We start from the raw sequence: 27,849 nt of genomic DNA on the forward strand, positions 1-27,849 counted from the left end.
TTATATATATATACATATAATCTCCCTGGAAGATGCTGGGTGTGCATGAGTAATAAATGAGTCAATATATTGTGAGGTAAGTAATAAATGTTTAGTTCGCATTGGACTTAACCAAATCATTTAAGCTTTTTAGTATTATTTTGAGGATACTCGGGAAAAGGAATTCAACTGCTTAATTTTAAGCGCTTTTTTCAAAAAAAAAATTCACAGCACCCTCTTCATATGACAAGAGCTTACCCTTTTCCAGCTGTGAACAAAATTTATAATTCATATACATATAACTGAGCATATAAATTATTACATGTTAATGCTTCATTTCGACAACAAAAACACACTCAAGAGACAAAACAGCATTCATCAACCGAAATCAATGGTCGTACTTGAGAGAAAGAGATCTCCATAACAAACTACAGAAAAATACTACAGGAAAATCTGGATCCAAAACCAAGGTAAAGTTCTTCAGACATGGGCGGGTGTCTGTAGCACAGCTGCCATTTGCACATCATTGACCAATCACTTGTTCAAGCACACAATCTCACATGGTCACTATGATAAAATATTAAAATAATACTTCATCTGCCAGGTAAGCTAAACAGCTGTGAGTTCCTCTGGAAAACAAAGAGACAACAAGATCTTACAACCACATCAAAATTAAACCCCAAGATTTACGCAGATGCACCAGTATAGAGTAAAACAATGATTGCTCAAAGAGGGGTATAGTAAATGGTGGACAAGGGGCAACATTTTTATTAAATTATTGACTCAATGATTGTATATTTATCGGCAAGTTTGTGCAACAAATCATAGAAAAATGCAGTTCTTGGCCTAGGCATGCTATAAATATATACTACATATCACTTGACATATCACTAGACAACAGAAGAAGGAACCAGCAAATGAAACAAGCAAACAAGTTTGACCATCTTCTTCATGCACAATTTTCACTTGAATACTACAATAGAATAGACACCTCAATGGCTCTTCTGATCAAAGTAAAATAATCCATGAGGCTATACTAAACGCTTAACAACCCAGTACGATGAATTTCACATACTTACGGTCTTGAAAATAGTTAGGCTAGACAAAACATGATGCCTCACAGTTGTTAGCGAGAATTACAAGATATTGAGTATAAGAGCGTACCAAACTTGAGAATTTCTTTAGGCTTTGACTGAATGTTCTCATGTGTTGAAACAACAGCCAAAACCTGTGCTAAGCCACGGATCCTCCTGGTCGGCCTGGAGGTCAAACCACAGAGTAAACTTAATTTCCATAGCATCCGAAATAAATCCAATAAATCCAATATAACCACTTTGATTGATCCCACCACCAACTGCAATCTAGAAAAATAACTCAAAAGCAACATTTTTGGAACAATGCAAAAACACTCCTGGGTCAAAGCAGACAGCACAATGCAAAAACATGCTGACAAGCCAATAAAACGGCACACTACCCGGGGAGGAGAAAACTAAAAGAAGAATGAGATAATCAGGTAACTAAATTCTGAAAACTATAGTGCTGTTGCCTCCTAAAATGATTGAGGCAGTATCAAACTTTTAATAACCATTACTTGATAGGTGAATGCAGAACTCATAAAGGGCAATGGAAAGAGGCTCAGCAACAACAATTTCTTAAACAGAGTAATCAAACTTTAAGGCTCAGATCTGACCTTTAATCAGATACACAAAGACAAGCATGAGGAATGGCTGCAGATGTCACTGGAGAAAAATCCCTGACTTAAGCTGCCCCGTCATTTAATCCACAGGCTCTGAGGTCAAATCATCACAGCTTCCAATGTAATCTCATCATCCACAATATGCATAATTTCTACTCATAAGTAATCCAACCTATACGGATAATTTAAGAAAGAATAGATTCAGATGAGAACGCAGCTGTAACCCAACTGTTCTCACATGCCTTGCATTTAAGGTCTCTCATCTTGCAAAATACACCGTGGCTCCCCTCTGGGTGGAACAGTAGTTTCTCCTCGGAGAGGTTACATGACAAAGGGATTTATTCCCTGAGAGATCTTCAAGCCACACTAACTGGTGCACTTATGTACCTACATGCCCCTTAACATCCCTTAAGTGGGAGGCACTCAATCAATGCCCACCTTAGCTTTGATTGCCATCAGTTTCTTCTGAGAAGGACTAGAGAGAGGTTCAGATCCAGTCCTTTTTATCAAACACAATGCACAAACCAGAATCAAAGATGGCTGCAGTGGTGGCCGAGAGATTTGCAGGTCACACTGGGTCTGCCACGCCATTTTAATCCTGAAACTTGAGGACAAATCATCACTACCTCAGGAAAATAAAGTCATAAACTAGGGAAACTTTATAGGGCTTGCAGGCAACTAAACCCCCTTTTGACCTCAAATCCAATTCCTGACTTGCTGCAATGGACATTTGGATTATTATTATTGTTGTTGTTGTTGCTGCTGCTGCTGCTTTTGCTTTGTGTTGTTCTTGTTCTCAACCATCATTGTGTTCAAAAGAAACAAGAAACAAGAGGCTCAGATGTAACCCTTTCTATCAGAGACAAACACTAAATCAAGGGCTACAGCAGTAGCTGCCAGGCCACTTGATCTTGAGACTCTTGTAAGGCCAATTGGGCAAATCATCACAGCCTCGCTGAGACATGACCAACAACATTGTTGTTGTTGTAGTTGCTGCTGCTGCTGCTGCTGTGGCTGCTTTTTCTTTTTGTTGTTCTTGTTATTGTTGTCAACCTTCATTGTGTTCAAAAGAAAAACAAGAAACAAGAGGCTCAGATGTAACCCTTTCTATCAGAGACAAACACTAAATCAAGGGCTACAGCAATAGCTGCCAAGCCACTTGATCTTGAGACTCTTGTAAGGCCAATTGGGCGAATCATCACAGCCTCGCTAAGACATGGCAAATAATATTGCCATAGCAAGAGAACTAAGCCTCATCACCACCACCACCACCACCGATGTGACCGCATAGCACTTCATTTACGCTTCGAAAAAGAAGATAATGGCTGCAGATGATAGCCAGCAAAATCCAGCCAGTCTTCCTTGTTTACCCAGCCCTTGTAAGAAGATAATCAGACATGGTTTTCAGTCAGGACCATTGTGTTTGTGTGGTCCTATAAAAACACAGAAAATAAGAAAATTCTTTCTTTCGACACACGTTTTCAACAAACAAAATGAAAGACATGAATTTATATATACCAAATCAACAAACACCATAAATAATAATATATATATGTATATATTATTTAATTCAACTCATATTAATTTTTAAATCAACTCAAATTCATGACATCATAGTCAATAATTCACTAGAAAAATAAAGAATCAAATCAAATGAGTAACTCAAAAAAATTTCAACCACATAGCTTCCCTTACAAAATAACATACATAACGAACGAAAATACAATGGAAAATTGTATCCTAAAGTTAAGATAGATAAAAAAAATGAGATAGATAAGAAAATGAGAAAAAGTCCCACGATTTCAAAGAAAATCTAATATTTAACTATATGCATCATGAAAGAGACTGCGTAAACCAATTGGAAAAAAGCCATCCTAAAACATATGAAAACATCAAAAGTTACTCTACGAGTGGCAGGTAATATTCAAAAAACCAAGGGGTGACAAGTAAAAAACCACTTCCATTTCTATTCTCCACCAATCCTACACAACTCAGCGTGAGAAGAAATCATCAGCCTCTTTGAGAGACATGAACTGTGACAAAAAGGAGAAAAAGATGAAAAAAATCAACCTCATAACTGGTACAATGGAATGAACAGCAAAGAATGTTGTCTGCAACTTCCAACTCTTATTTTCAGTGGTAGTGAAATAACAAACAGCTGCCAAGCAGCACTCGGCAGCTGCACCACTCCTAGGAATAAATATAACAAAAAGGACAAATTATAGGCCTTATATAGAACAACTACGATAAAAGCATGCCTGCAAGTGCACACACATGTATGAATACAATCCATGTGCAAGTAAACTATCAAGAAGAATCTGGACATAAAAGGAATAAGAGAAGGAAATTGTTCCCTTTTGTGAATTGAATGGTTAAGGCACTCACTTACGCCAAATTGAGGTCACAATCAGCAAAGTAGACTGGCAGGCAGCAGCAGCAGCAACTTCAACAGCTTCAAACATAAAGCTCAGATCTGGCCTTGAATCAAACATAATGCCGAAACAAGTATCAGGGATGGCTGCAGAAGAGGCATGGAGAATCACCCCACACCTTAGCTGCCCTCGCCATTTAAACCCAATACTCTCTGAGGTCAAATCATCACAGCTGATCATGGTACTCTCCTCCAACACAAAGTGCATGATTTTTTTTCGGGAGACACAAAATTTTATAAGGTATTATGTAGTTGGAAATATAGTCCCACATCGGTCGTGTGATAAAAATGTAATGGGTTTATATATAGGTATAGAGATTGAGCCACTAAGTCTTGAGACTTTTTGGTGTAGGACCCCTAAGCTTATGTTGCACCTATATAGGGCCCACTAATACAAAATATAAAATCTAACATGGTACGTCTGAGACACAAGTAATGTATAAGTCCAGTGTGTGGGGACTCTGAAACACAAAGTAGTGTACAAGTCCTGCTAAAAACAGACGTCTGGTGTACAAGTCCTGCTAAAAATAGACGTCTGGTGTACAAGTCTGAGCAAGTTCAAAATGAAAAAAATAAATAAATAAATAAATAAATAAATAAAGACCCAATTGAACTTGAGGGAGGGTGTTGGAAATATAACCCCACATCGGTTGTGTGATAGAAGTGCAATGTGTTTATATATAAGTATAGGGGTTTGAACAACTAAATCTTGAAACTTTTTGATGTAAGACCCCTAAGCTTATGTAGCACCCATATAGGGACCCACTAGTATAAAATATAAAATCTAACATATGTAAACATATATATGTAATGAGAAAGCTGAAATCAAACTTAATATTATCTTATTTTTTCTAAAATAGAAGGATGATACCAAGATTGGTAGAAGGAAGCTTTCAGTACCTAAGTTCTATAATTCAAGATGATGGAGAACTTATAGAAAATGCCACAAATAATACTAAGGCAAGTTGGGTAAGACAGATAGAAGCTTCTTTAGTTTTATGTTATTATAGAATACTTCATAGAATGTTTATTAGACCAACGATAATGTACACGTTTAAAACATTTGGCATACTTAAAGAATGGACGTGGTTGAGATGAAAATGTTGAGATGGATGTCAAGAATAACTAGAAAAAAATTGATTAAGATAAGAATTTATCCAAAATAAATTGAGTGATACTTACTATTGACAAGTTAAGAGTAAAACAATTGAAATGGTATAGACATCTTATTTAGACAAAAGGTAGATGCTCTATATATGAAAAAAAAGCAGAAGCTCTTTTAAGTGGGAGAATTATGACGGAGGAATAGATGGACCTAAATTGTATAGTAAAAAATTTACAAAATGACAAATTTGAACTTAGTTTATCTAGGTTTGTCAAATCATTACAGCTTCCCATGGTCATAAAAAAAAACAAAAAGTAGAACTAAAAAATGTTTGGTAAAAATTTGTCTAATAGTATGGGTAAACCCCAAATAGGTATGGTATGACTAATGTTTGTTGTAGTTGTTGTTGATATAATCCACAATCGTTATACATTCATTTGAAGATAAATCTTATTTCCTTCATTCATCGAGGCAAAAGAAAACAATTATCCTTTTTCTTCTTCTTCTTCTTCTTCTTCTCATTGATTCATTTGTGAGGAACATCAACAAGCCTCCTCAAACCCTCAACCTCTAATTAGGGAGGGGAGTGCTATTGAGTTCCCTTATAATCTCATTTGTCATCAACTGATACCTTCCTTAGCTTTGATTGCCACCAGTTCCTTCTGAGAGGAACAAGAGAGGTTCAGATTCAGTCCTTTTTATCAAACACAATTCAAAAACCAGAATCAAAGATGGCTGCAGCAGAGGCCTGCAGATTTGCAGGTCACCAGGGCTGCCACGCCATTTTAAACCTGAAAGTTGAAACCTGAGGACAAATCATCACTACCTCATAAACTAGATAACTTTATAGGGCTTGCAAATAAGCAAACCCTCTTCTGACCTCAAATCTAATTATGGCCTCATTTGGATTATTATTATTATTATTATTATCATTGTTGTTGTTGTTGTTCTTGTTGTAGACAATATTGTCTATATTCTTTTGCTTAATTATGTTTGAAAGAAACAAGAAACAAGAGGCTCAGATGTAACCCTTTCTATCAGAGATAAACACTCAACCAAGGGCTGCAGCAGTAGCTGCCACGCCACTTGATCTTGAGACTTTTTAAGTCCAATTGGGCAAATCATCACAGCCTTGCCAAGACATGGCCAACAGCATTGCCATCGCAAGAGAACTAGGCCTCACCACCACCACCACCACCAGCAGAAAAAAAGATTGCAAATGAGGTGCACATGAGCACCATTAATCCATCATACCACTAAAATCCTTCTTCTTTGGTCCCAACTATCTTCAGAAGAACAGGAGCAGTGGTTTCCTGCAGAGAAGCAGGCCATCCAAACTGCTTCACCATGGCTCTCTCTATTTCTCTCTCTCTCTCTCTAGAGGGGTTCAGATCCAATCCTCCTTTTTTTATCAAACATACGTCAGAAACAAGAATCAAAGATGGCTGCAGTGGTGGCCTGTAGATTTGCAACACACCAAGCTGCCACGCCATTTTAATCCCGCGTAACGTACAGATGAATCATCACTACCTCCAAGAAGAAAGAGGGCAAACTTTGCTTGAATATAACATTGGAAGTGACTAGCTCACTTAAACCCAAAAAACCAAGTGGTGGCAAGTAAAAAGCCACTTCCATTAGTATTCTCCATCAATCCTAACACAGCATAGCTTCAGGAGAAATCATCAGCCATGGGACAAACACACCATAAGCCACAGCCACAGACACACACACACACACACACATAATTGAAGTGTGGAATTTGGATGGCTCTATTTATTTATTTTGATAACATTGCCATCCTTTCTTTTTCTTCATCATTTTCAGAAGAATAAAGAGGGAAAAGGCTCAAATCTTACCATAATTATCAGAGATAAACACTGAATCAAGGACTGCAGCAGTAGCTGCCACGCCACTTGATCTCGAGTCTGATCTAGCATAAATCACAGCCAAGCGGACACGAGCATAGCATCTCCATTAATAAGCATCATCATGATCATCATTGGTAGCAATAGTACCAGAGGGTTCATAGGGCAAGGGTTCAAATCCCTCATAGAGAAGAGGCTCGGATTCGCCATTGATCCAGTATACCACAAGACCCCTCCTCTTCTCCCGCACCACACCCACCCTCTAGAAGAACGGGAGCAGCGGTTGCCTGCTGAAGAGCAGGCCATCCGAGCCGCTACACCATTGCTACAGAAAGAGAAGAGAGGAGCAGAAAAGAAGAGGAATCAATCAACGATTGAGATATCACACACCTTCACACGCTGTGATCGCATTCGAAGGTGATTAGGGCATCGTCATTGCCTCCAAATCGACATAAAAGAAAGAGAAGCAAAAGCAGCAACAACACAAGCAACAATGATGCAAGTGAGAATGGGAATGCGAAGAGAGAGAGAATAGCGTAGCGCCATGAGATGAGGAGGAATCGCAAAGCCTGAAGAGAAGAGAGAAGAGAGAGCAGTGAAGGAGAAGAAGGTGGCATAGCATTCGGACTGGCAACCTTTTTTCCACAGTGCTCAATCGCTCTTCGTCTCGTCTTTTCATAGTGCATCCTCTTGGAAATTGTTTTGGTACTTAAAGAAAACATTTATTAATCCTAATAAAAACAATTTTTACTGAGAAAGATGATAGTGATAACTTACCACAAAACATGCAAAAAAAAAACCATTAAAACCAAAAAATTACTATCTCTACCACATAATATACATATATATAATACTGTTCATCACTAATGTCTTTACACATGTATTGCAGAGAGAATTTATCTTTAAAGAGTCATTAAAGAACCATAACTTGTACTTGTCCATCCTTTTGTCAGTGCTTATTGTTTTTATGCCAAAAAAAAAAAGTTTATTTTTCTTCCTTAATTAAGTTGTATCCGTTTGAATCCAAGCTAGCTTTAACTACTTCCACATTGAGTGAAAGCCTCAGGTTGGTCACTTGGTCCTACCTTATGAGTTGAATCAGATTAATGGTTCATTTCAAAAACAAAAACATACTAATCAAGAGATTAAACAGCGCTCATCAACACAAGCCATCAGTGATCAATTGATCAGCCTGTAATTGAGATATAGACTGGATTCCAAACCCAGACATCAAAATTAACATATCAAGAATCAGGTGAAATTCTTCAAACATGAAAGGGCCTCTGAAGCACAAGCTGCCATTTGCAGCATAAAAGTGCCCTAAGAAAAAAAAAAACACTAAGACAAATCATGTGAATAATAACACCGATTTGAGCTTGTATCACTTCTTAATATTATTGACCAATCACTTGTCCAAGCACAATCTCACACGGTCAATAAGATAAAATGTCGCTTGATCTCCCAGGTATGTTAAACAGCAGTGATTTCTTCTTGAAAAACAAGGACACACCAAGATTTTACAATTATATTAACATTAAGCCTCAAGTTTTATTCCACAGATGGACCAGAATAAAGTAAAAAATACTGATAGCTCAAAGAGAAATATAGTAAATGGTTGACATGGGCAACATTTTTTATTAAATTATTGACTCAATGATTAAATATCCCTAAACAACACCAGAAAGGACCAGGAAATGATAGAAGCAAACATGTTAATAATTTCCTTCATGCACAATTTTCACTTAAATGGCACAACAGAAGAGACACTTCAATGGCTCTTTGATACAAGTAAAATTATCCATGAGGTTGTACTGAATGCTTAACAATCTAGGAAGATGACTTTCAAATACGAAGGGTATTGAATATAGTTAAGCTAGACAAAAAAACATGTATCACAGTTGGAATTAAGAATTAAATGAAATCAGGTACAAGAATGCACCAAGCTTGAGATTTTCTTTAGGCTCACCTGAATGTTCTCTTGTGTGTTGAAACATGGGCAAAACCTGTGCTAACCCACAGATCCTCCGGGTTGGCCTGAAGGTCCGTCAAACCACAGAATAAGTTCAAACTGTAGAATAAAGTTATTACCAAAACATTAGAAATAAACCCGACAAAAAACTTACCATGGCTGTTATCGCAAATTTTGGCAAATCTTCATTTTGCTCTTTACAAATATAACCAGGTTGATTAAGGTCCCACATCCAACTGCAATCTAGAAAAAGAACATGGCAAAGCTGCTAGCTGTTTCAATAGCAACACTTTTGACTGCCCTATGGAGTGTTTCATGGCAATGCAATGCAGACAGCACAATGCCAAAACACACTAGCATGCCAATGGAACAGCACACTCCTGTGGAGGAGAAAACTAAAAGAAGATTGAGATAATCAGGTAACTAAACCTGAGAACTATAGTGCTGTGTTGCCTCCTAGAATGAAACTCAGAGGGAAATGGAAAGAGGCTCAGTTTCATTCTGTTATCAAGAAGATGATAATGGCTACAGATGGTAGCCAGCAAAGTCTAGCCAGCCTTCCATGGACTTTCTCTTTTCCTTCAAGCCAAGCACAAGCACAAGTTGGTTTCTGGGGAAATCATCACAGCCTCTTGAGACATGAATGGAGACAAAGAAAGATGAAAATGAAGGAACACCAAAGTCGTGTTTGGAACAATGGATGCAAATGGAACGCATGTACCAGCCTTGAGTTGCTATTAACTTGAGGCAAAATTATAAACATGCATGATACTTCCACTTATATATACATACACCCATTAAAATTTCCATTTGCATATATACATACCCTTATAAAACTCATAATAAGAGGCAAACGTGAGACAAATGACTCATCTAAAAATGGCTGCAGGATCACAACCTGCCATGTCCATTGTTGTAAAGTAGTCAATCGAGGCAGGGTTTAGTTCATGAATATATACAGGCCTAGTTTGGATATATGCTGATAAAATGCTTTTTCCAGTTTGGGAGGATTTTTTTTTCCCAGTAACTTAAGGGCTGGTTTGTATTCATTTTTTCTTCTCTCAGCAGTACTTAAAAAGACAGGCAAATCTGGGGAAAACACCCAAACACACCCAAAAAGCTTGTTTCAAAAAGCAGTATAAGCACTTTCACATGAGAATCTAAAAGGCTCCTCAAACGTAAAATTCTTTTTTGAATATGGTGGAGAAGCCGCTCACATCAACAAATGGTATGAGAGAGAGTGACTCCTTCAAGCTCTCACTTAGTATGGGAAAGTGTTAACACCCTTCTAATCCGAAGATGTCTAAATGGTAAAATTCAAGCAGCTGCAGCAACAACAATTTCTTAAACAGTTTCCCTTCTCTTCTTCTCATTGTTTCATTTGTGAGGAATATCAACAAGCCTCCTCAAACCCTAAACCTCTAATTAGGGAGGGGAGTGCTATTGAGTTCCCTTATAATTTCATTTGTCATCAACAGATACCTTAGCTTTGATTGCCACCAGTTCCTTCTGAGAGGAACAAATAGAGGTTCAGATTCAGTCCTTTTTATCTAACACAATTCAAAAAGCCAACCAGAATCAAAGATGGCTGCAGCAGAGGCCTGCAGAGTTGCAGGTCACCAGGGCTGCCACGCCATTTTAAACCTGAAAGTTGAAACTTGAGGACGAATCATCACTACCTCAAAAAAATGAAGTCAGAAACTTGTTAAACTTTATAGGGCTTGCAAATAAGCAAACCCACTTCCAACCTCAAATCTAATTCTGACATCATTTGGATTATTATTATTATTATCATTGTTGTTGTCGTCAATCTTGTTGTTGACAATATTGTCTATGTTCTTTTACTTGATTGCGTTCGGAAGAAACAAGAAACAAGAGGCTCAGATGTAACCCTTTCTATCAGAGATAAACACTCAATCAAGGGCTGCAGCAGTAGCTGCCAAGCCACTTGATCAAGAGACTCTTGTAAGGTCATTTGGGCTGTTGGGTATATAGTCCCACATCGGTTGAGCCACCATATAGGGCCCACTAATAAAAAATATAAAATCTAACATGGGCAAATCATCACAGCCTCACTGAGACATGGCCAACACCAATGTCAGCGCAAGATAACTAAGCCTCACCACCAACATGACCACCACCAGCAGAAAAGGCAGCAAACGAGGTGCATGTGAGCAACCATTAATCTATCATACCACCAATATCCTCTTCTTTGGCCACAATTATCTCCAGAAGAACAGGAGCAGTGGTTTCCTGCAGAGAAGCAGGCCATCCAAACTGCTTCACCATTGCTACAAAGAGATAAGGAACAAAGAAGAAGACTCAAGGATAGAGATGTCATACAAACATATACATTTACATACACATAAATAGACACATACACAGAGACACAGAGAGAGAGGCCACTCACATTAGAAGGATATCAACTCTTTCCCTTGCAAAGTGAGAGAGAAGCAGTGGAAGCATGACAAGGAAAAGGCAGCATGGCACTACAAGTTGATATAGAATCACAGATCTTGGAGAGGACAGAGAAGGAAAGAAGAGGGCAGAACTATGAGACTACCAACCCTATCTCTCTCTAGATATATATATGTTGCTCTCCCTGAATCCCTTCCACCCTCATCCTCCTGCACACGATATATTCAACTTCTACACAAAACAAGAGAGGTTCAGATCCAATCATCCTTTTTTATCAAAAATAATTGAGAAACAAGAATCAAAGATGGCTGCAGTGGTGGCCTGTAGATTTGCAACACACCAAGCTATCCCGCCATTTTAATCATCACTACCTCAAGGAAAAATGAGGACAAACTTTGCTTGAATTTAACATTCAACGTGACTAACTCACTTAAACAGAGATAATTTGAATAGGGGACATGATAACAGGGAAAATTTTTTCAATTCAGATGCAAAAATGGCAGATTTCAGGAAGGTATATGCAAATAACCCTTTTCTTCAGGTGAAGGGTTATAGAATAAGAAGATATCAACCTAGATGCGTTTAGTAGAAAACTGGACGAAATGATATGTCTACTCATGGCCGATCTGATACTGTCTCTTAATAGAATGAGGTGGAAGGACAAAAAAATTCATGTAACCAAGAAGTTAGGACAAAGACCATGGTGTGGTTATTGTAATCTAATAAAATAAGATATCACAGATGTATTTGCCAAAGGATACCGAGCATTATAAAGGCATTGAATGGAAGGATCAACATCCATAACAGATTACCTAACTACCTATAGCTTATTTGCATGCTGCCCGCAAAGAAAGCTCAATTTGCTCTAAGGAACAAAATAAAGCTTGCATATAATAATTTAATCCCCAGACAACAACCAAAAAGCTTGTGGAAGACCAGAATAACAAGAATTCCATAAAGGTAATCAGCCACATGAAAGACAATGCAGGAATGTAACCATGTATGCTGCAAAAGCGAGAGATACTTTAAATAGGTTTTTTCTTCAGCAAACATACCTCAAAGATTTTCTACTTGTCACAGAATGGCTGCAGAGCTTGCCCACAGAGGCATAGGCTATCAATTTTCTGCATAAAGGGAAATCTTTACTTTAAAAAAAGATTCTCTCCCAGTGGAGTAGTTGCAAAGGCTGCTCACACAATAGTAGACCATCCATCTGCCACAACACACAACAGATCTTTCAACCTTGCCATCAATATGGCCACAAACACCACTATATAAGAGATGTTAGGGACGTGCACAAGTATAAACTTAATACCTCAGCACACCTGTTTTTTCAGCGTGCGTGGCAGACTTTCTGTCTACCTTGCCATAGTAATATGATATCTTGGGAGGGTATAAATGTGAAAAAGAGCACAATAGGCAAATTCTTCGAATGTTGGAAGAATGGCTGCAGAAGTTGCGAAAATAATACACCTTCCATCTGCCATGCCATGGGTACAAAATAATAATAACAATAATAATAATAATAACAACAAATACTTCTATTACCCACTTTAATAAGGGGAAATGATGACAATAACAGCCACAGCAATAACAACCAATAAAGGTTGTTGGTTTGCCTATCCGCTACAGACATTTACCCTTTAAAGCTAAACAAGAAAATATAATTCTTACATTTTTACCACGGAACATTAAGCAACTACCCGTTTTAAAAGGTTGCCTGCTGAATAGCAGGCCATATATCTGCAGGCTGTCCGTCTGCCTCGCCATTCCAAGGACTGATTTTTACAAGGCAATAACAGCAATCACCCCTTTAATAGGGCATAGAAGCAATTCCCACAAATAAATAAATAAATAACGTTGAAAGAGATCACCTTGCATTGTTTGTAAAGCCAGCTGAGAAAAGGTAAGGTAAGCATAACTGTCTACAAACTCAAACTTATAATTTTTAATTGCTAAAATTTCCTCATGATAATAGATTTATAATAAAAAAAGAATTACTTAGAGCTCTCCCCAAAATGGGAATTTACTTGTCCTAATAGATTTTTTATCTTAAGATATGCTTACCATATAAATTGATTATTGCTTAGAAAGACACCCAACATGTAGCTTGATCAATTCTTTTATCCTTATTGTTCAGCCAATAAATCCAAAAGTGTACCACTATCATTGTTGACTACTGCTGATTATCCTATCTTCAGCTCAAGAATTGACACAAATCATTTTGGCGTCCAAGCTGGTTGTAAACATAGGAACTTCTGATTGAAAAACAGTAATTAATATAATGGAGGCTCAGAATCACCAACTAAATACAGCTAACAAGCTGAACATACTCCAATGGCTGCAAACACTTGCCTCGCCATCTTTTGAGATCACAGTGCATACAGTACATACATAAGGGTTTAGGGTTAGGGCTTAGGGCACAAATGTATTTCCCATTCAACTTTTCAACCAGTATCATCACAGCCTCCTCAGAAAAAAAGATGTTTTGCCCACATGAGCAAATCCTTCTACAGGCAAAACACTAACAATAAATGCTGTGCAGGAAAACATTGCAAGAAATAAGGACAAGAAAAACCATCTAATAAAGACCATAACCACTTGGGAAGACTCCTTTCAGTCACCACTGGAAATAGCATATATCACAACTACCATGACCTATATGCCACACACAAAAAAACAAAAAAAAAAGGAAACGATAAATAACTGCATTGGTATGGGACATTCAAGAGGTCCGGAGTTCAAGTCCCACCGGACACAGGTAAAAACAGATCCCTGATTATAAGTGCAAGCTTGCAACCCACACCCCACATTGCATTTGTCACAAAAAATGGTTGCAGAGGTTGCCTGCATAATATCAGGCCATCCATCTGCCTCGCCATAGAGAGCATGATAATTAATAAGGGTACATACGACTTGGAGAAAAACAACAGAGGTCATCTTGGTGAAAAACAACTTTTCCAAAAATAAATTAACACCAGCACGAGGGAGAATGTCCAGCTTATCAGATGAAGTTACTTGTTTGTTTCACTTTGATTTTTAAAATTTTTCTCACCTAATGATGAGTTTGTATGCAGTCAACTTTTGGATTTCATCTTGATTTTATCCAAAGGTTGCCAACAAGGTAGCTGGCAATTCAAGCAAGCTTGCCATTACCATCACACAGATGATTTATTCTTCCATGCACAAAAGTCATCCAGCGAAAATAACAAACCAATACATCTGCGGTAAATATGATGATGCAGTGGTTGCCAGCAGACATGCAGAGTAGCAGCTGGCCATTACCATCATAGAGAAAATTAGAGCACAAACAAACAAACAAACAAAGCCATTGATGGGAGCCATGTTGATAATTTCAAACTAGATATACATGCTAGGTTTGAAGTTGATCATGGCCTCACTCTATATAACAACTAAGGGTCAAAAATTGGCTAAGTCATTAAATATGAATATGAATGTATAAGTCAAGGTCTCCTATCCAAACTTTTTAGTAATCTGCACAACATATAGTGTACGGTTAAAACATTATATCAGAGCTTGTTAATACATTCATTTGCCATATGGCTTAACTTTCATAATTACCCGGGAAGTAAGTCATACCAACAAATTTCACAAACACTAAAAATAGAGGGGAAAAATGGTACAAACAGGTTCAAACAAAAAAAAGGCAATGCGTCAATCAACGTCCAATATTAAATCTTCCCAACATATTTTGAAATAAACAAGAAAACCAGTGCCTCTTTTGGAAAAATAGAAGTCACAAATACTTGCAACAACTATAAAACAAGGCTCAGATTCGCCTTTTGCAAGTCACCTGATTCCAACCAATTACCACAGCTCAACCAATGCATCAGCTCTCAAGTACGTAAAGGTTGCAGCGGTTGCCAGCTAGGTAGCTGGCCATCAAAGCTGTTGGGTCATTTACATAACAGAGAGATCAACTTGGTCAAGAGGTGCGGTCAGTAAAGCATCAATCACCTCCAAACATGCAAAAATTACATGCAATGGTGCTTAGTATATCTTCATCGCCTCTAATGTGTGGGTGTTCTCAAGTATGGAAGTGATAGTGATAGCAGCCCTAGCAGATTTTTGAAAAATTGGTGACAAGGACTCCCCATTTGACTGAATTCAAAGACATGCACATGCATGAAGCACAACTGCAACCTCAAAAAACACCTATGCACTCACCTTACAAATTTCTTAACTAATTCTTATCAAAAACAAGATTCATCAAGCCAAAAAATAATCTGAACTTTAGAAAATGAAAATATGGAAGTAATTGTAAGGCTCAAAAGCACCCTTCAATATCAGTCATACATTGGTCATTATGACAAAGGATATTAAATAATACTAACATACTGACAACTCTTAGCAACATATGGCTGCAGGTCAACACAACCCGCCCCGATCATTAGAAGATGAAAATATGGAAGTAATTGTAAGGCTCAGAACCACCCTTCTATATCAGTCATACATTGGTCATTATGACAAAGGATAGAAAATAATAATAATAATAATAATAATAATAATGAAGAAGAAGAAGAAAAAGAAAATGAAGAGCCAACATACTGACATCTCTTAGCAACATATGGCTGCAGGTCAACACAACCCGCCCCGCCATAATTCGCATAGGTTTGTTCATCACAGCCCAGGACACAAGGATTTAAACATATTTAAGTCCTATAGAAGGCTTCTACAACAATAAAATATGATTCATTCAATCCAGAAAGAATGACAGAATGTCGACTGCAACTTCCAACTGTTACTTCCAGTGGTAGTGAAATAACAAACAGCTGACAAGTGGCACTTGGCAGTTGCACCACTCCTAGGCATAAATATAACAAAAAAGGGAACATCTTGGAGAAAAAACACGCCTGCATGTGCACAAACATGCATGAATACAATCCATGTGGAAGCAAACTATTTCGAAGAATCTACACATAGAATAAGAGAAGGAAACTGTTCACTGTTGCAACTTGAACGTCAAAGGCACTCACTAACTTATGCCACAATGACGTCAGTCAGCAAAGAAGACTGGCAGGCAGCAGGGGCAGCAGCAATAACAATAACAACAATAACTTCAACAACTTCCAGACATAAATATAACAAAAAAGGGAACATTTTGGAGAAAAAAAACAAGCCTGCATGTGCACAAACATGCATGAATACAATCCATGTGGAAGCAAACTACTATGAAGAATCTACACATAGAATAAGAGAAAGAAACTGTTCACTGTTGCAACGTGAATGGCAAAGGCACTCACTAACTTATGCCACAATGGCAGGCCGCAGGGGCAGCAGCAATAACAACAACAACAACTTCAACAACTTCAAACGTCAAGCTCAGATCTGACCTTGAATCAAACATAATGCTGAAACAAGTATTAGAGATGGCTGCAGAAGCGGGCATGCAGAATCAACCCCACCTTAGCTGCCCTGCCATTTAAACCCAACACTCTTTGACCTCAAATCATCACAGCTGACTATAGTACTCTCCTCCAACACAATGTGCATGATTTTTGTCCAGAAACATGAAATTTTAAGTAATTTCATTTTTCCAAAGACATGTGCGTGCGACCCAAGAGCTGAAATCAAACTTGATATTATCTTATTTTTCTAAACCAAAAGAAAAACACTGAGATTGGTAGAGGTGGAAATTTTCAAAACCTAAGCTCTCTAATCTAAGTTAACAGGAAACTTACAGAAGATGCTATAAATAGTATCAAGGCAAGTTGGATAAAATCAAGAAAGAGCTTTATCCAGAAAGAGCTTTTAAAGTTTTACGTGGCCATAGAATACCTCTTAGATTAATAGTTTTATAGAATAGTTGTTAGGCCAATTATGATCTAAGGGGCTAAATGTTGGGTGGTTAAAAAATAATATACACAAAGAACGGGCATGACTAAAATATGAGAGTGACACCTATTACTAATAAAGTTTAGAAAAAACTGATTAAGATGGTACGGGACATGCCCTTACAAATCAGGTAGATGCCCTGAAAAAAAGAAAAATTGGAAGCACTTCAAGGAAAGAGTCGAAGACAAGAAATAGAAGAATTTAAAAGTGTTTAGTAGAAAATATTTACAAAATAATGTCTAAGCCTGGTTTATCATACACTTTTCACTCATGACAGACCACTGTGGAAGCAAAAAAATTAATCTCACCTTTTCTCTAAAAGGTTATCAATTTAGGAATACAATTTTCTTCCTAAAAAGTCACATAGCAGATGAGAAGATAAATAATATGCGTGCAATTATTAAAGGTCAGAAAATTTTCACCACTGAAGATTTCATGGAGATCTATGAGAAAAAAACACGTTTCATTATTTTGCCTATTTTCCACTAATCCAAACACATCACTTTTTTGCCACGCTTTACATGTACTGAAAAGAAGAAAGCTGAGGCTCAGATCCACCCATTTCATCACATTAATACAAAATAAGAACCAAATATGGCTACAGCAGCGATCAGCCCTGCCATTTCAATTTTCAAATCTTGTTTCCATGATCCAAACAACCTAAATTTTGGTTTCTAAGATGCATAGCCAAGGCCAAAGCCCACAGAACTAATTTCAGCCAAATGCATATTAGGCCCAATTAAACACAACAGCTTGAGCTGATAGCTCGTTAGGGACAAACTAATAAATTCATATTGATAAGTACCAAATTTAATGATGGGAGATCATTAAACACCACAAAAAAGTTGTCATGCCATTTGAACATAGGAATTCAAGGGTGAATCATCACTGCCTTAAAAGACTAATAATTGAATTAAGAGACCACAAAACAATAAAAAACAGGACAAACTGAACTCCATGCTTTCTTAAGAAAACGGATAATATCAGAGTCATTAATAATTTCCTCAAAGTAAAAGGAAAATTGATCTGACCTTTTCATCAAAGAGAAGGCAGAATCAATGAATGGCTGCAGCAATAACCACCAAAGCCACGCTGTCATTTGATTATGAGATTGACAAGCCTCTCGCTTCAACCAATATTGTGAGAAGGAGTTCATCCCTCAACCTCTCACTTGGTCTTAATGTGAATGTGGTCTTCACACTCTTTCAGAACAAGAACAATTACGAAACAATGCAAGAAAATAAAGCATGTGAAAGGACTTGATATCTCACTCTTCCGATTCATTGCAACCAAGGAGCTGTTTCCAGCCATGGACAAACACATCACATATGGTTTTATTTATTTATTTATTTTGATAGCATTGCCTTTTTTTTCTTCTTTGCCTTCCATCATTTTCAGAGGAACCAAGAGGCAAGAGGCTCAGATCTGACTTTTTTTTTTAATCAGAAATAAACACTGAATCAAGGGCTGCAGCAATAGCTGCCACGCCACCCAATCTTGAGGCCCTTCTATGTCAAATCATCACAGCCACGCGAAGACAAGAGCGTAGCATTGCCATTAACAAGCATCATTGTCATCAATTCTTTTTATTTGTTGTGGCTAAATGCTTCTTGATGTTTAAAATGACAGATAAAAAAGGAACATGGATTTGTGACAAATAAAAAGGAACAGAGGGAGTAATTAATCCTTATAATGCGGAGAAAGTACCTTTTTGTTATCAGAGATAAAAATTGAATCAAGGACTGCAGCAGTAGCTGCCACGCCACTCGATCTCTCGACTCTTTCTAGGGCAAATCATCACAGCCAAGAGAACACAGAGCGCAGCATTGCGATTAATAAGTATCAATATCAGTATCAGCATCATTGGCAGTAATACTGGAAGTAGTAAAAGCAAAGAAACAGTTAGGCCTCTGAACGAGCCGAGCTTAAGCAACCTCGTAGAATCACAGAGAAGAGGCTCGGATTCGCCATTAATCCATGATACCACCAAGACCCCTCCTCTTCTCCCACACCACACCAACCCCTCCCTCTACGAGAACGGGAGCAGCGGTTGCCTGCTGAGGAGCAGGCCATCCGAGCCGCTACACCATCGCTACATAGACAGAGAAGAGAGGAGCAAGAAAGAAGAGGAATCGATCAACGATGGAGACATCACACACACCTTCGCATTGGAAGGTGATTAGGACATCGTCATTGCCTCCAAAGCGAGACAAGAGAAAGAGAAGCAGAAGCAGCAATGGGAATGGAAAGAGGAAAGAGGAAAGAGAAGAGCATGGCGCCATGAGATGAGGAGGAATCACAGAAAGGTTGAAGAGAAGAGAGAAGAGAGAGGAGAGAGCGGCGAAGGAGAAGAGGGCAGAGCTTTGGGACTACCAACCCTTTTCCCACAGCGCTCTCTCTGATGCTCTTCATCTCGTCTTTTGAGAGTCACTCACTCATTGCTTGGTATTTATAGAGGAGCAAGGCTGTGTGACTGGTCACTGGCCCTACCTTCCCTATTTTTGCAACACCTTCATCTTGGAAATTGTTTCCCATCTTGGAAATGTTGAAAACAAATAAAAGTTGTTTGTTTTTCTTTATCTTAATGTTTTTAATAAAAACAACTTGCATTTATGAATAGAGTCTGCGCATGTTTTGTTTGTTGGGGCCCATGGGGGAAGTTGTGGGTAAATTATTAGGCATGGGCATGGGCATGGGTGATATAATGGGTTTCAAAACAACCTATTAAAGCATTATAAAACTAATTAAAAACATTTTATCATCACTTTTTAAAAATAGGATTAAATTTTTAAAAAATTGATAGCTTTGATATTTTATTGGAATTGAAAAATATAATAGAAATAAATTTCATATGATTGTAGTTAGTTTTTGACAAAATGACGACAAAGCATCTTTTTATTTTTTTACATTGTGTCTGAGAGGTTTCAAACTCAAGACCTCCCAAATACAAACAAGGTAAAAAACCACTAGGCTATGCCTTGATTCCTATGATTGTAGTTAGTAATATTCACAAATCAAGTTATTTTATTTGAGAAATATAATATTTCCAATCTAAATAACCAAATAAAGTAATATAGCATCAGTGGATCCAGTATCCCACTTTATACATGTTTATTTTTTTAAGTAGAAAAACCACCCTTTCCTTCTTTTTTAAGTATTATTTTAATTTCAAATTAAGTTAGCTTAATATTTTTCACCAAGATAAAAGAAGTCACATTTTATATATCCCACTTTCCCATTTCCCCTCGCTTCAGAATCTATTTTACTGTTGGACGTAATATTAATTTCAAACATTTTAAAAAGGTTCTTTAACTCCCACTTATTACTTCATACCACTTTTTTCCAACTGTCCATTTCCAGTTCAAGCAAAACTGAAAGAATTACCCTAACATGCCTCCTACCTTGAATTTTCCTTTCACGGAGGCTGTTTTATCATAAAAACTTATAACTCAAATACTTGACACTAGACTAACAAATGATTGGTACAACACCAGCAGGGCTGTATATTTATAAAGTCATCTACATAAAATACAAGTAAACGCATCCTTTCTGATCATTATATTAAATAATACTAAATTATCAACGAAGTAATTGAAATTAACTGCTCAATATTCTAAAACAATAACAGAACGAACGAAGTTAAATTGTTAATGATTCAAGATCATAACAACAGGTCTTTGTAAAAATCAATGTGACAAATCTGGTTCCTAAATTTTACAAGGATGATCAAATCATTAATCTCACCAAACCACAGAACCAAAAGAAGAATTTTCAAGCACAATCTTCACATAAATGTCGAAAGAGAAGAGAGTCATCATTGGTTCTTTTGTGCGTGAAAAGAACAATCCACAAGCCAAATACTAAATGCTTAACAATCTAGAAAGATGATTGTACTACTCAAGGTTCTGAAATTATTAGACAAACAACAATTAAAAGACATGCTAGGCGCCAAATCATCATAACCTCAGAAAATTTTAGCCATAAACTAGGAAAGCTTATAGGGCATGCAGATAAGTAAACCCTCTTCCGGCCCGAAATCTAATGTCGACCTCATTATTATCATCATCATCAGACGTAACCCTTTCTATCAGAGAAGTAATTACCCACTTTAATAAGGCATAGAAGCAATTTCCACAAATAAATAAATAAATAAATAACGTTCAAAGAGATCGTCTACTTTGCATTATTTATAAAGCCTATAACTGTCTCCAAACTCAAGCTTGTAATGTTTAACTGCTAAAATATCTTTGTGCTAATACATTTATAATGAAAAAAGAATTACTTACAGCTCTCACCATAATGAAAATTTACATGTGCTAATAGACTTTTTATCTTAATGTATGCTTACCATATAAATTAATCATTGCTTAGAAAGACACCTAACATTCGGCCAATAAATCCAAAAGTGTACCAATATCATCACTGACTTCTGCTGATTATCCTATCCTTAGCTCAAGAATTGACACAATCATTTTGGCGACCCAAGCTGTTGGTAAGCATAGGAACTTTTTATTGAAAAACAATAACTAATAGTTGATATAACGGAGGCTCAGAATCACCAACTAAATACAGCTAACAAGCTGAACATACTCCAATGGCTGCAAACACTTGCCTCGCCATCTTTTGAGAGATCACAATGCATACAGTACATACATAAGGGTTTAGGGTGTAGTGCACAAACGTATTTCCCATTAAACTTTTCGGCCAATATCATCACAGCCTCCTCAGATAAAAAGACGTTTTGCACACATGAGCAAATCCTTCTACAGGCAAGACACTAACGATAAATGTTGTGCAGGCAAACATTGCATGAAATAAGGGCAAGACAAAACATCTAATAAAGATCATAACCACTTTGGAAGACTCATTTCAGTGGTGAAAATAGCATATACCACCACTACCATGACCTATATGCCCAAAAAAAAAATCAGAATAATAATAATAACTAACTGCCTGTCCCAAAGACATTGGTATGGGACATTCAAGCAGTCCGAAGTTCAAGTCCCACCGGACACCGGTGAAAACGGGTCCCTGATTATAAGTGCAAGCTTGCAACCCACACCTTGCATTGCATTTGTCGGAAAACAAAAAAAATGGCCGCAGAGGTTGCCTGCATAATATCAGGCCATCCAATGATAATTCATAAGGGCACGTACAACTTGGAGAAAAATAACTTTTAAAAAAAAAAAAATAAACACCTTTATAGGGGATGATGTCCAGCTCATCAAAATATATAACAGGTGATACATATCCATACAAGCTACAATCCTATTAAGAAATTCAGGATGATATTTTCAAAAAAATTTGTAAGCAAATAACATTTTCATATAATATTAAAGCTGAACAGCAAACAGATTGCATGAAACTGACTATAGTTGGCTGAGTGTGTCCATAAATAGTGTGTTGGATTAGCAAACATATTTGAACATACAACCTTGATATTTTGTTTGCATTTTACTTATACATGCAAAATGCCTCACGAATTAATACCTTCATAGCGATTTCCGATGGTACACTATTAGAAAAATATCAAATAACAGCAAAATGACGAAGTAAACCAGACACTGGCCAACATTTTCAAAAACAGATTGAATAATACTGCAACGAACGGACAGAAACCCGGAACATTTTTTGAAACAGATTCGAAAATAGGCAAAGAACCAAAAAGAGTAACATTTTCAAAATAGAACGACATGTGCAACTGAAACATTAGAACAAGGCTCTGATTCACCTTCAGTTTGGTCATGAAATTTCAACCAAACACCACAGCTCCACAAAATTCACCAGCACTATGAAATGGAATAGTTCCATAGGTTGTCAGCGATGTATTCATATCATCTTCACCGGCATGACGGCAAAGTTCTAACCCACACGGGAAGAACTAAACTATTTTGTCCCACACTTCAAAGCCAAACTTTTTTTAGCAAATAAAAACTACCACGCACTTTGCAGCTATTTTCAAAAAGAACGACAGAATCATAGTTTAGGCCTCCTTAACCAACATACCTCTTCCAGGCACAAAAGTCATACAGTGAGAATAACCAACCAATACATCTGCAGTAATATAGTGATGCAGTGGTTGCCAGCAGACTGCAGATTAGCAGCTGTCCATCCAAGCTGCTTTATCATTCCCATCATTATAAGAAGAATATCTGAACCAACAAATAAATCATACAGAAAATCAGAGCATCAAACAAACAAACAAAGCCATTGATGGGGGGCATGTTCATCATTTCAAACTAGATATACATGCAAAGTTTAAAGTTGATCATGGCTACACTTTATAGAGCAACTAAGGGAACCAAATCAGCTGAGTCATTAAATATGAATATGAATGTATAAGTCAAGGTCTCATATCCAAACTTTCTAGTAATCTGCACAACATATTGTGTACGGTTAAAACATTATATCAGAGCTTGTTAATACATTCATTTGTCATATGGCTTACCTTTCATAATGACCAGGGGCAGCAAGTAATACGGACAAATTTCACAAAGACACTAAAAATAGAGGGGAAAAAAATGGCACAAACAAGTTCACTATTATAACTTGCCAACATATTTTGAAATAAACAAGAAAACCAATGCCTCTTTTGCAAAAATAGAAGTCACAAATACTTGCAACAAAAATAAAACAAGGCACAGATTCGCCTTTTGCAAGTCACCTGATTCCAACCAATTACCACAGCTCAACCAATGCATTGGCACTCAACTACGTGAAGGTTGCAGCGGTTGCCAGCTAGGTAGCTGGCCATCCAAGCTGTTGGGCCGTTTACATAACAGAGAGATCAACTTGGTCAAGAGGTGTGGTCAATAAAGCATGGAGAATCACCCCTCACCTTAGCTGCCCCGCCATTTAAACCCAACACTATTTGAGGTCACACCATCACAACCAGTTATTGTACTCTCCAACACAATGCACATGATTTTTTTACCAGAGGCACAAATTCTTATGAGGTTATTGTGTAATTTCATGTTTCCAAAGACGTGTGTGTAACCCGAGAGCTGAAATCAGACTTAATATTATCTAATTTTTCTAAACCAAAAGGATGACCCCCAGATAGGTAGAGGTAAAAATTTTCAATGCCTATGCTCCCTAATCTAAGATAAAAGGGAACTTATAGACGATGCCACAAATAGTATCAAGGCAAGTTGGCTAAAATCAAGAAGAGCTTCTAAAATTTTACGTGGCCATAGAATACCTCTTAGATTGAGAGTTATATAGAATAGTTGTTAGGCCAAGTATGATCTAGGGGCCTAAATTTTGGGTGGTTAAAAAATAACATACAAAAAGAATGGGAATGACTGAAATGAGAATATTCAGATGGACGTCATGTGTAAGTAGGAAGAATCGATTAATAATCTAGAATTTATCCAAAATAAAATGAGAGTGACACCTATTACTAATAAGTTAAGAAAAAACTGATTAAGATGGTACAGACATGTCCTTACAAATCAGGTAGATGCCATTAAAAGAAAAATGGAAGCTCTCGAAGTTAAAGAGTTATAAACAAGAAATGGAAGAACTTAAAAAATGTGTTTAGCAGAAAATTTACAAAACGATGTCTAAGCTAGGTTTATCTAGCCATTTCACTAATGACAGAGCACCGTGGAAGCGAAAATTTAATTTAGCCTTTTCTCTAAACTCTCACTAATTTAATAATACAATTTTCTTCCTAGAAAAGTCACCTAACAGAGGATAAGATAAATAAAGATATATGCAATTATTAAAGGTCAGAATACTGGCACAACTGAAGATTTCATGGAGATTTATAAAATAACACTCTTCATTATTTTGCCTACTTTCCACTAATCCAAACACATCACTTATTTGCCACACTTCAATATACTATGAAGAAGAAAACCAAGGCTCAGAGCCACCCTTTCATAACATTATGACCGCTGCAATGATCAGGCCCCCCGCAATTTCTTTTTCAATTCTTGTTTCCATGATCCAAACACAACCTAAATTTTGCCTTCTCAGATACATAGCAAAGGCCAAGACCCGCAGAACTCAGTTCAGCCAAATGTATATTAGGCCCATTTAAACACAATAGCTTAAGCTGAAAGAGCGAGAGACACAGACTATGTTGATATGTACCAAATTTAATGATAGGGAGATTATTAAATACCACAACAAAGTTGCCATGCCATTTGAACACAGGAAGTCAAGGGTGAATCATCACTGCCTCAACAGACAAAGAATAGAATTGAGAGACCACAAATCAATAAAAAACAGGACAAACTGAACCTCATGCTTTCTTAAGAAATTGGATAATATCAGAGTCAATGTTAATTTCCTCAAAGAAAAAGGAACATTGATCTAACCTTTTTATCAAAGAGAACGCAGAATCAATGAATGGCTGCAGCAATAACCACCAAAGCCGCCTCGCCAACTGATCCTGGCCTGGGACTCCTCATGAACAAACTTCACACTTTTTTTAAAAATAAGATTGGCAAGACGCTCACCTTAACCAATGTTGAGAGGGAGTTAAACCCCTCAACCTCTCACTTGCCAAGGGGAAAAGTTACCATCATCCTACTGTGAATGTGGTCTTCACAGCTTTTACAACAAGAACAATTATTAAACAATGCAAAAAAAAATAAAGCATGCGCAAGGACTTGATATCTCACTCTTCCGATTCATAGCAACTAAGGGGCTGTTTCCAGCCATGGGCAAACACATCACAGACCACACACACACCCATAATTGAAGTTCGGGCCATGGATGGTTTTATTTATTTATTTATTTTGATAGCATTGCCCTCTTTTCTTTTCCTTCATCATTTTCAGAGGAACCAATAAGCAAAAGGCTCAGATCTGACCTTTTTTTTTAATCAGAGATGAACACTGAATCAAGGGCTGCAGCAGTATCTGCCACGCCACTCGATCTTGACGCTCTTCTATGTCAAATCATCACAGCCACGCGAAGACAAGAGTGCAGCAATGCCATCATCATCATGGTTGTAGTAATAGTAGTAGCAGAGAGTTCAAAGGTCACGAGTTCAAACCCCTCCCAACTTAATGATTGAGTTTCATTGCGAGCCCCACATTTATCATATACTCCCTTCAATCTTTTTACTTGTTCCTTTTAATTAATTCTTTTGATGCGGAGAAAGTATATATATATATATAGTAATATAGATAGAGCGAGAGGAGAAAGAGGTGGAGGAGGAGGCTCAGATCTGACCTTTTTTTATCAGAAATAAAAACTAAATCAAGGACTGCAGCAGTAGCTCCCATGCCACTCGATCTCGAAACTCTTCTAAGGCAAATCATCACAGCCAAGCAAACACAAGAGCGCGGCATTGCAATTAATAAGTATCATCATCAGCATCATCATCATTGGCAATAAAGCTGGTAGTAGTAGCAGCAAAGAAACAGGAAGAGGCTTGGATTCGCCATTAATCCATGGTACCACCAGACCCCTCCTTTTCTCCCACACCATCCCCTCCCTCTAGCAGAACGGGAGCATCGGTTGCCTGCTGAGGAACTGGCCATCCGAGCCGCTACACCATTGCTACATAGAGAGAGAAGAAAGCAACAGCAAAGAAGACGAATCGATCAACGATGGAGATATCACACAATGGAGATTTCCCTGATGACATAATGAAGTATAGAAGTATAGCAAAGTGTGGTCTTCACAGCAGTATAGCAATGCAGATTTGGGATCAAACCATAACTCTTCATTATGTCAAGAAGCACCAAAGCAGAATCCCACATCAGAGTTTTTCCAGTACCAGCTGATCATCATATTGAAAGTAACCAAATTTGGCTTGAGGACACATCCCACCATTTCATGAAACAAATCCCAACCCCCATCAACAAAATTAAGCTTCAAGAGCCCATTAATCATTGTATTATACAAGCATACATCTGGTTCACAGTCAATCCTCTCCTTCAACTACTTAAAAAGATCAAAAGCCAAATTTATACATCCTTCCCTGCAGTAATCATCATCGTGCATAGCAAATAAGCAAACCCATCTTCTAACCTCATTTGGATTCTTATTGTTGTTGTTCTTGTTCTTGATGTTGCCAATATTGTCTATGTTCTTTTGCTTGATTGTGTTCGAAAGAAACAAGAAACAAGAGACTCAGATGTAACCCTTTCTATCAGAGATAAACACTCAATCAAAGGCTGCAGCAGTAGCTGCCAAGCCACTTGATCTTGAGACTCTTTTAAGTCCAATTGGGCAAATCATCATAGTCTTGCCAAAACATGGCCAACAACATTGCCATCGCAAGAGAACTAGGCCTCACCACCACCACCGCCAGCAGAGAAAATAAGATTGCAAATGAGGTGCACATGAGCACAATAAATCTATCGTACCACTGAAATCCCTCTTCTTTGGTCCCAATTATCTCCATAAGAACAAGAGCAGTGGTTGCCTGCAGAGAAGCAGGCCATCCAAACTGCTTCACCATGGCTACAAAGAGATAATAAAGGAACAAAGAAGACGACTAAAGGATAGAGATTTTACATAGATATATGTATATATATATATATATATATCTATAAACACACACAC

The 27,849-nt window shown here is 37.4% G+C and overlaps 1 protein-coding gene across 8 annotated transcripts; it reads right to left on the reverse strand.

Annotated features, from left to right (window-relative positions):
* Position 1: 1 nt before the first annotated feature.
* LOC120251498 lies at positions 2 to 27,821 on the reverse strand. 8 transcript variants are annotated; one of them, XR_005533426.1, is made up of 6 exons: positions 12,779 to 12,942; positions 12,519 to 12,676; positions 9,200 to 9,655; positions 9,043 to 9,110; positions 1,144 to 1,238; positions 2 to 608 (listed from the first exon to the last, which is right to left on the reverse strand). XR_005533426.1 is itself a non-coding variant. In XM_039260020.1 (3 exons), exons 1-3 carry the CDS (start codon positions 9,275 to 9,277, stop codon positions 7,152 to 7,154), a joined length of 396 nt encoding a protein of 131 aa, XP_039115954.1. In that variant the 5' UTR covers positions 9,278 to 12,508; the 3' UTR covers positions 5,887 to 7,151. The 8 variants fall into 8 exon arrangements, 1 of the variants encoding a protein (XP_039115954.1); XR_005533425.1 differs by having other exon boundaries at positions 1,144 to 3,051; XR_005533424.1 differs by having other exon boundaries at positions 1,144 to 3,108.
* Between the last annotated feature and the right edge of the window lie 28 nt (positions 27,822 to 27,849).

Source organism: Dioscorea cayenensis, chromosome 3 (genome assembly GCF_009730915.1).
Source record: "Dioscorea cayenensis subsp. rotundata cultivar TDr96_F1 chromosome 3, TDr96_F1_v2_PseudoChromosome.rev07_lg8_w22 25.fasta, whole genome shotgun sequence".
Lineage (NCBI taxonomy): Eukaryota > Viridiplantae > Streptophyta > Magnoliopsida > Dioscoreales > Dioscoreaceae > Dioscorea > Dioscorea cayenensis.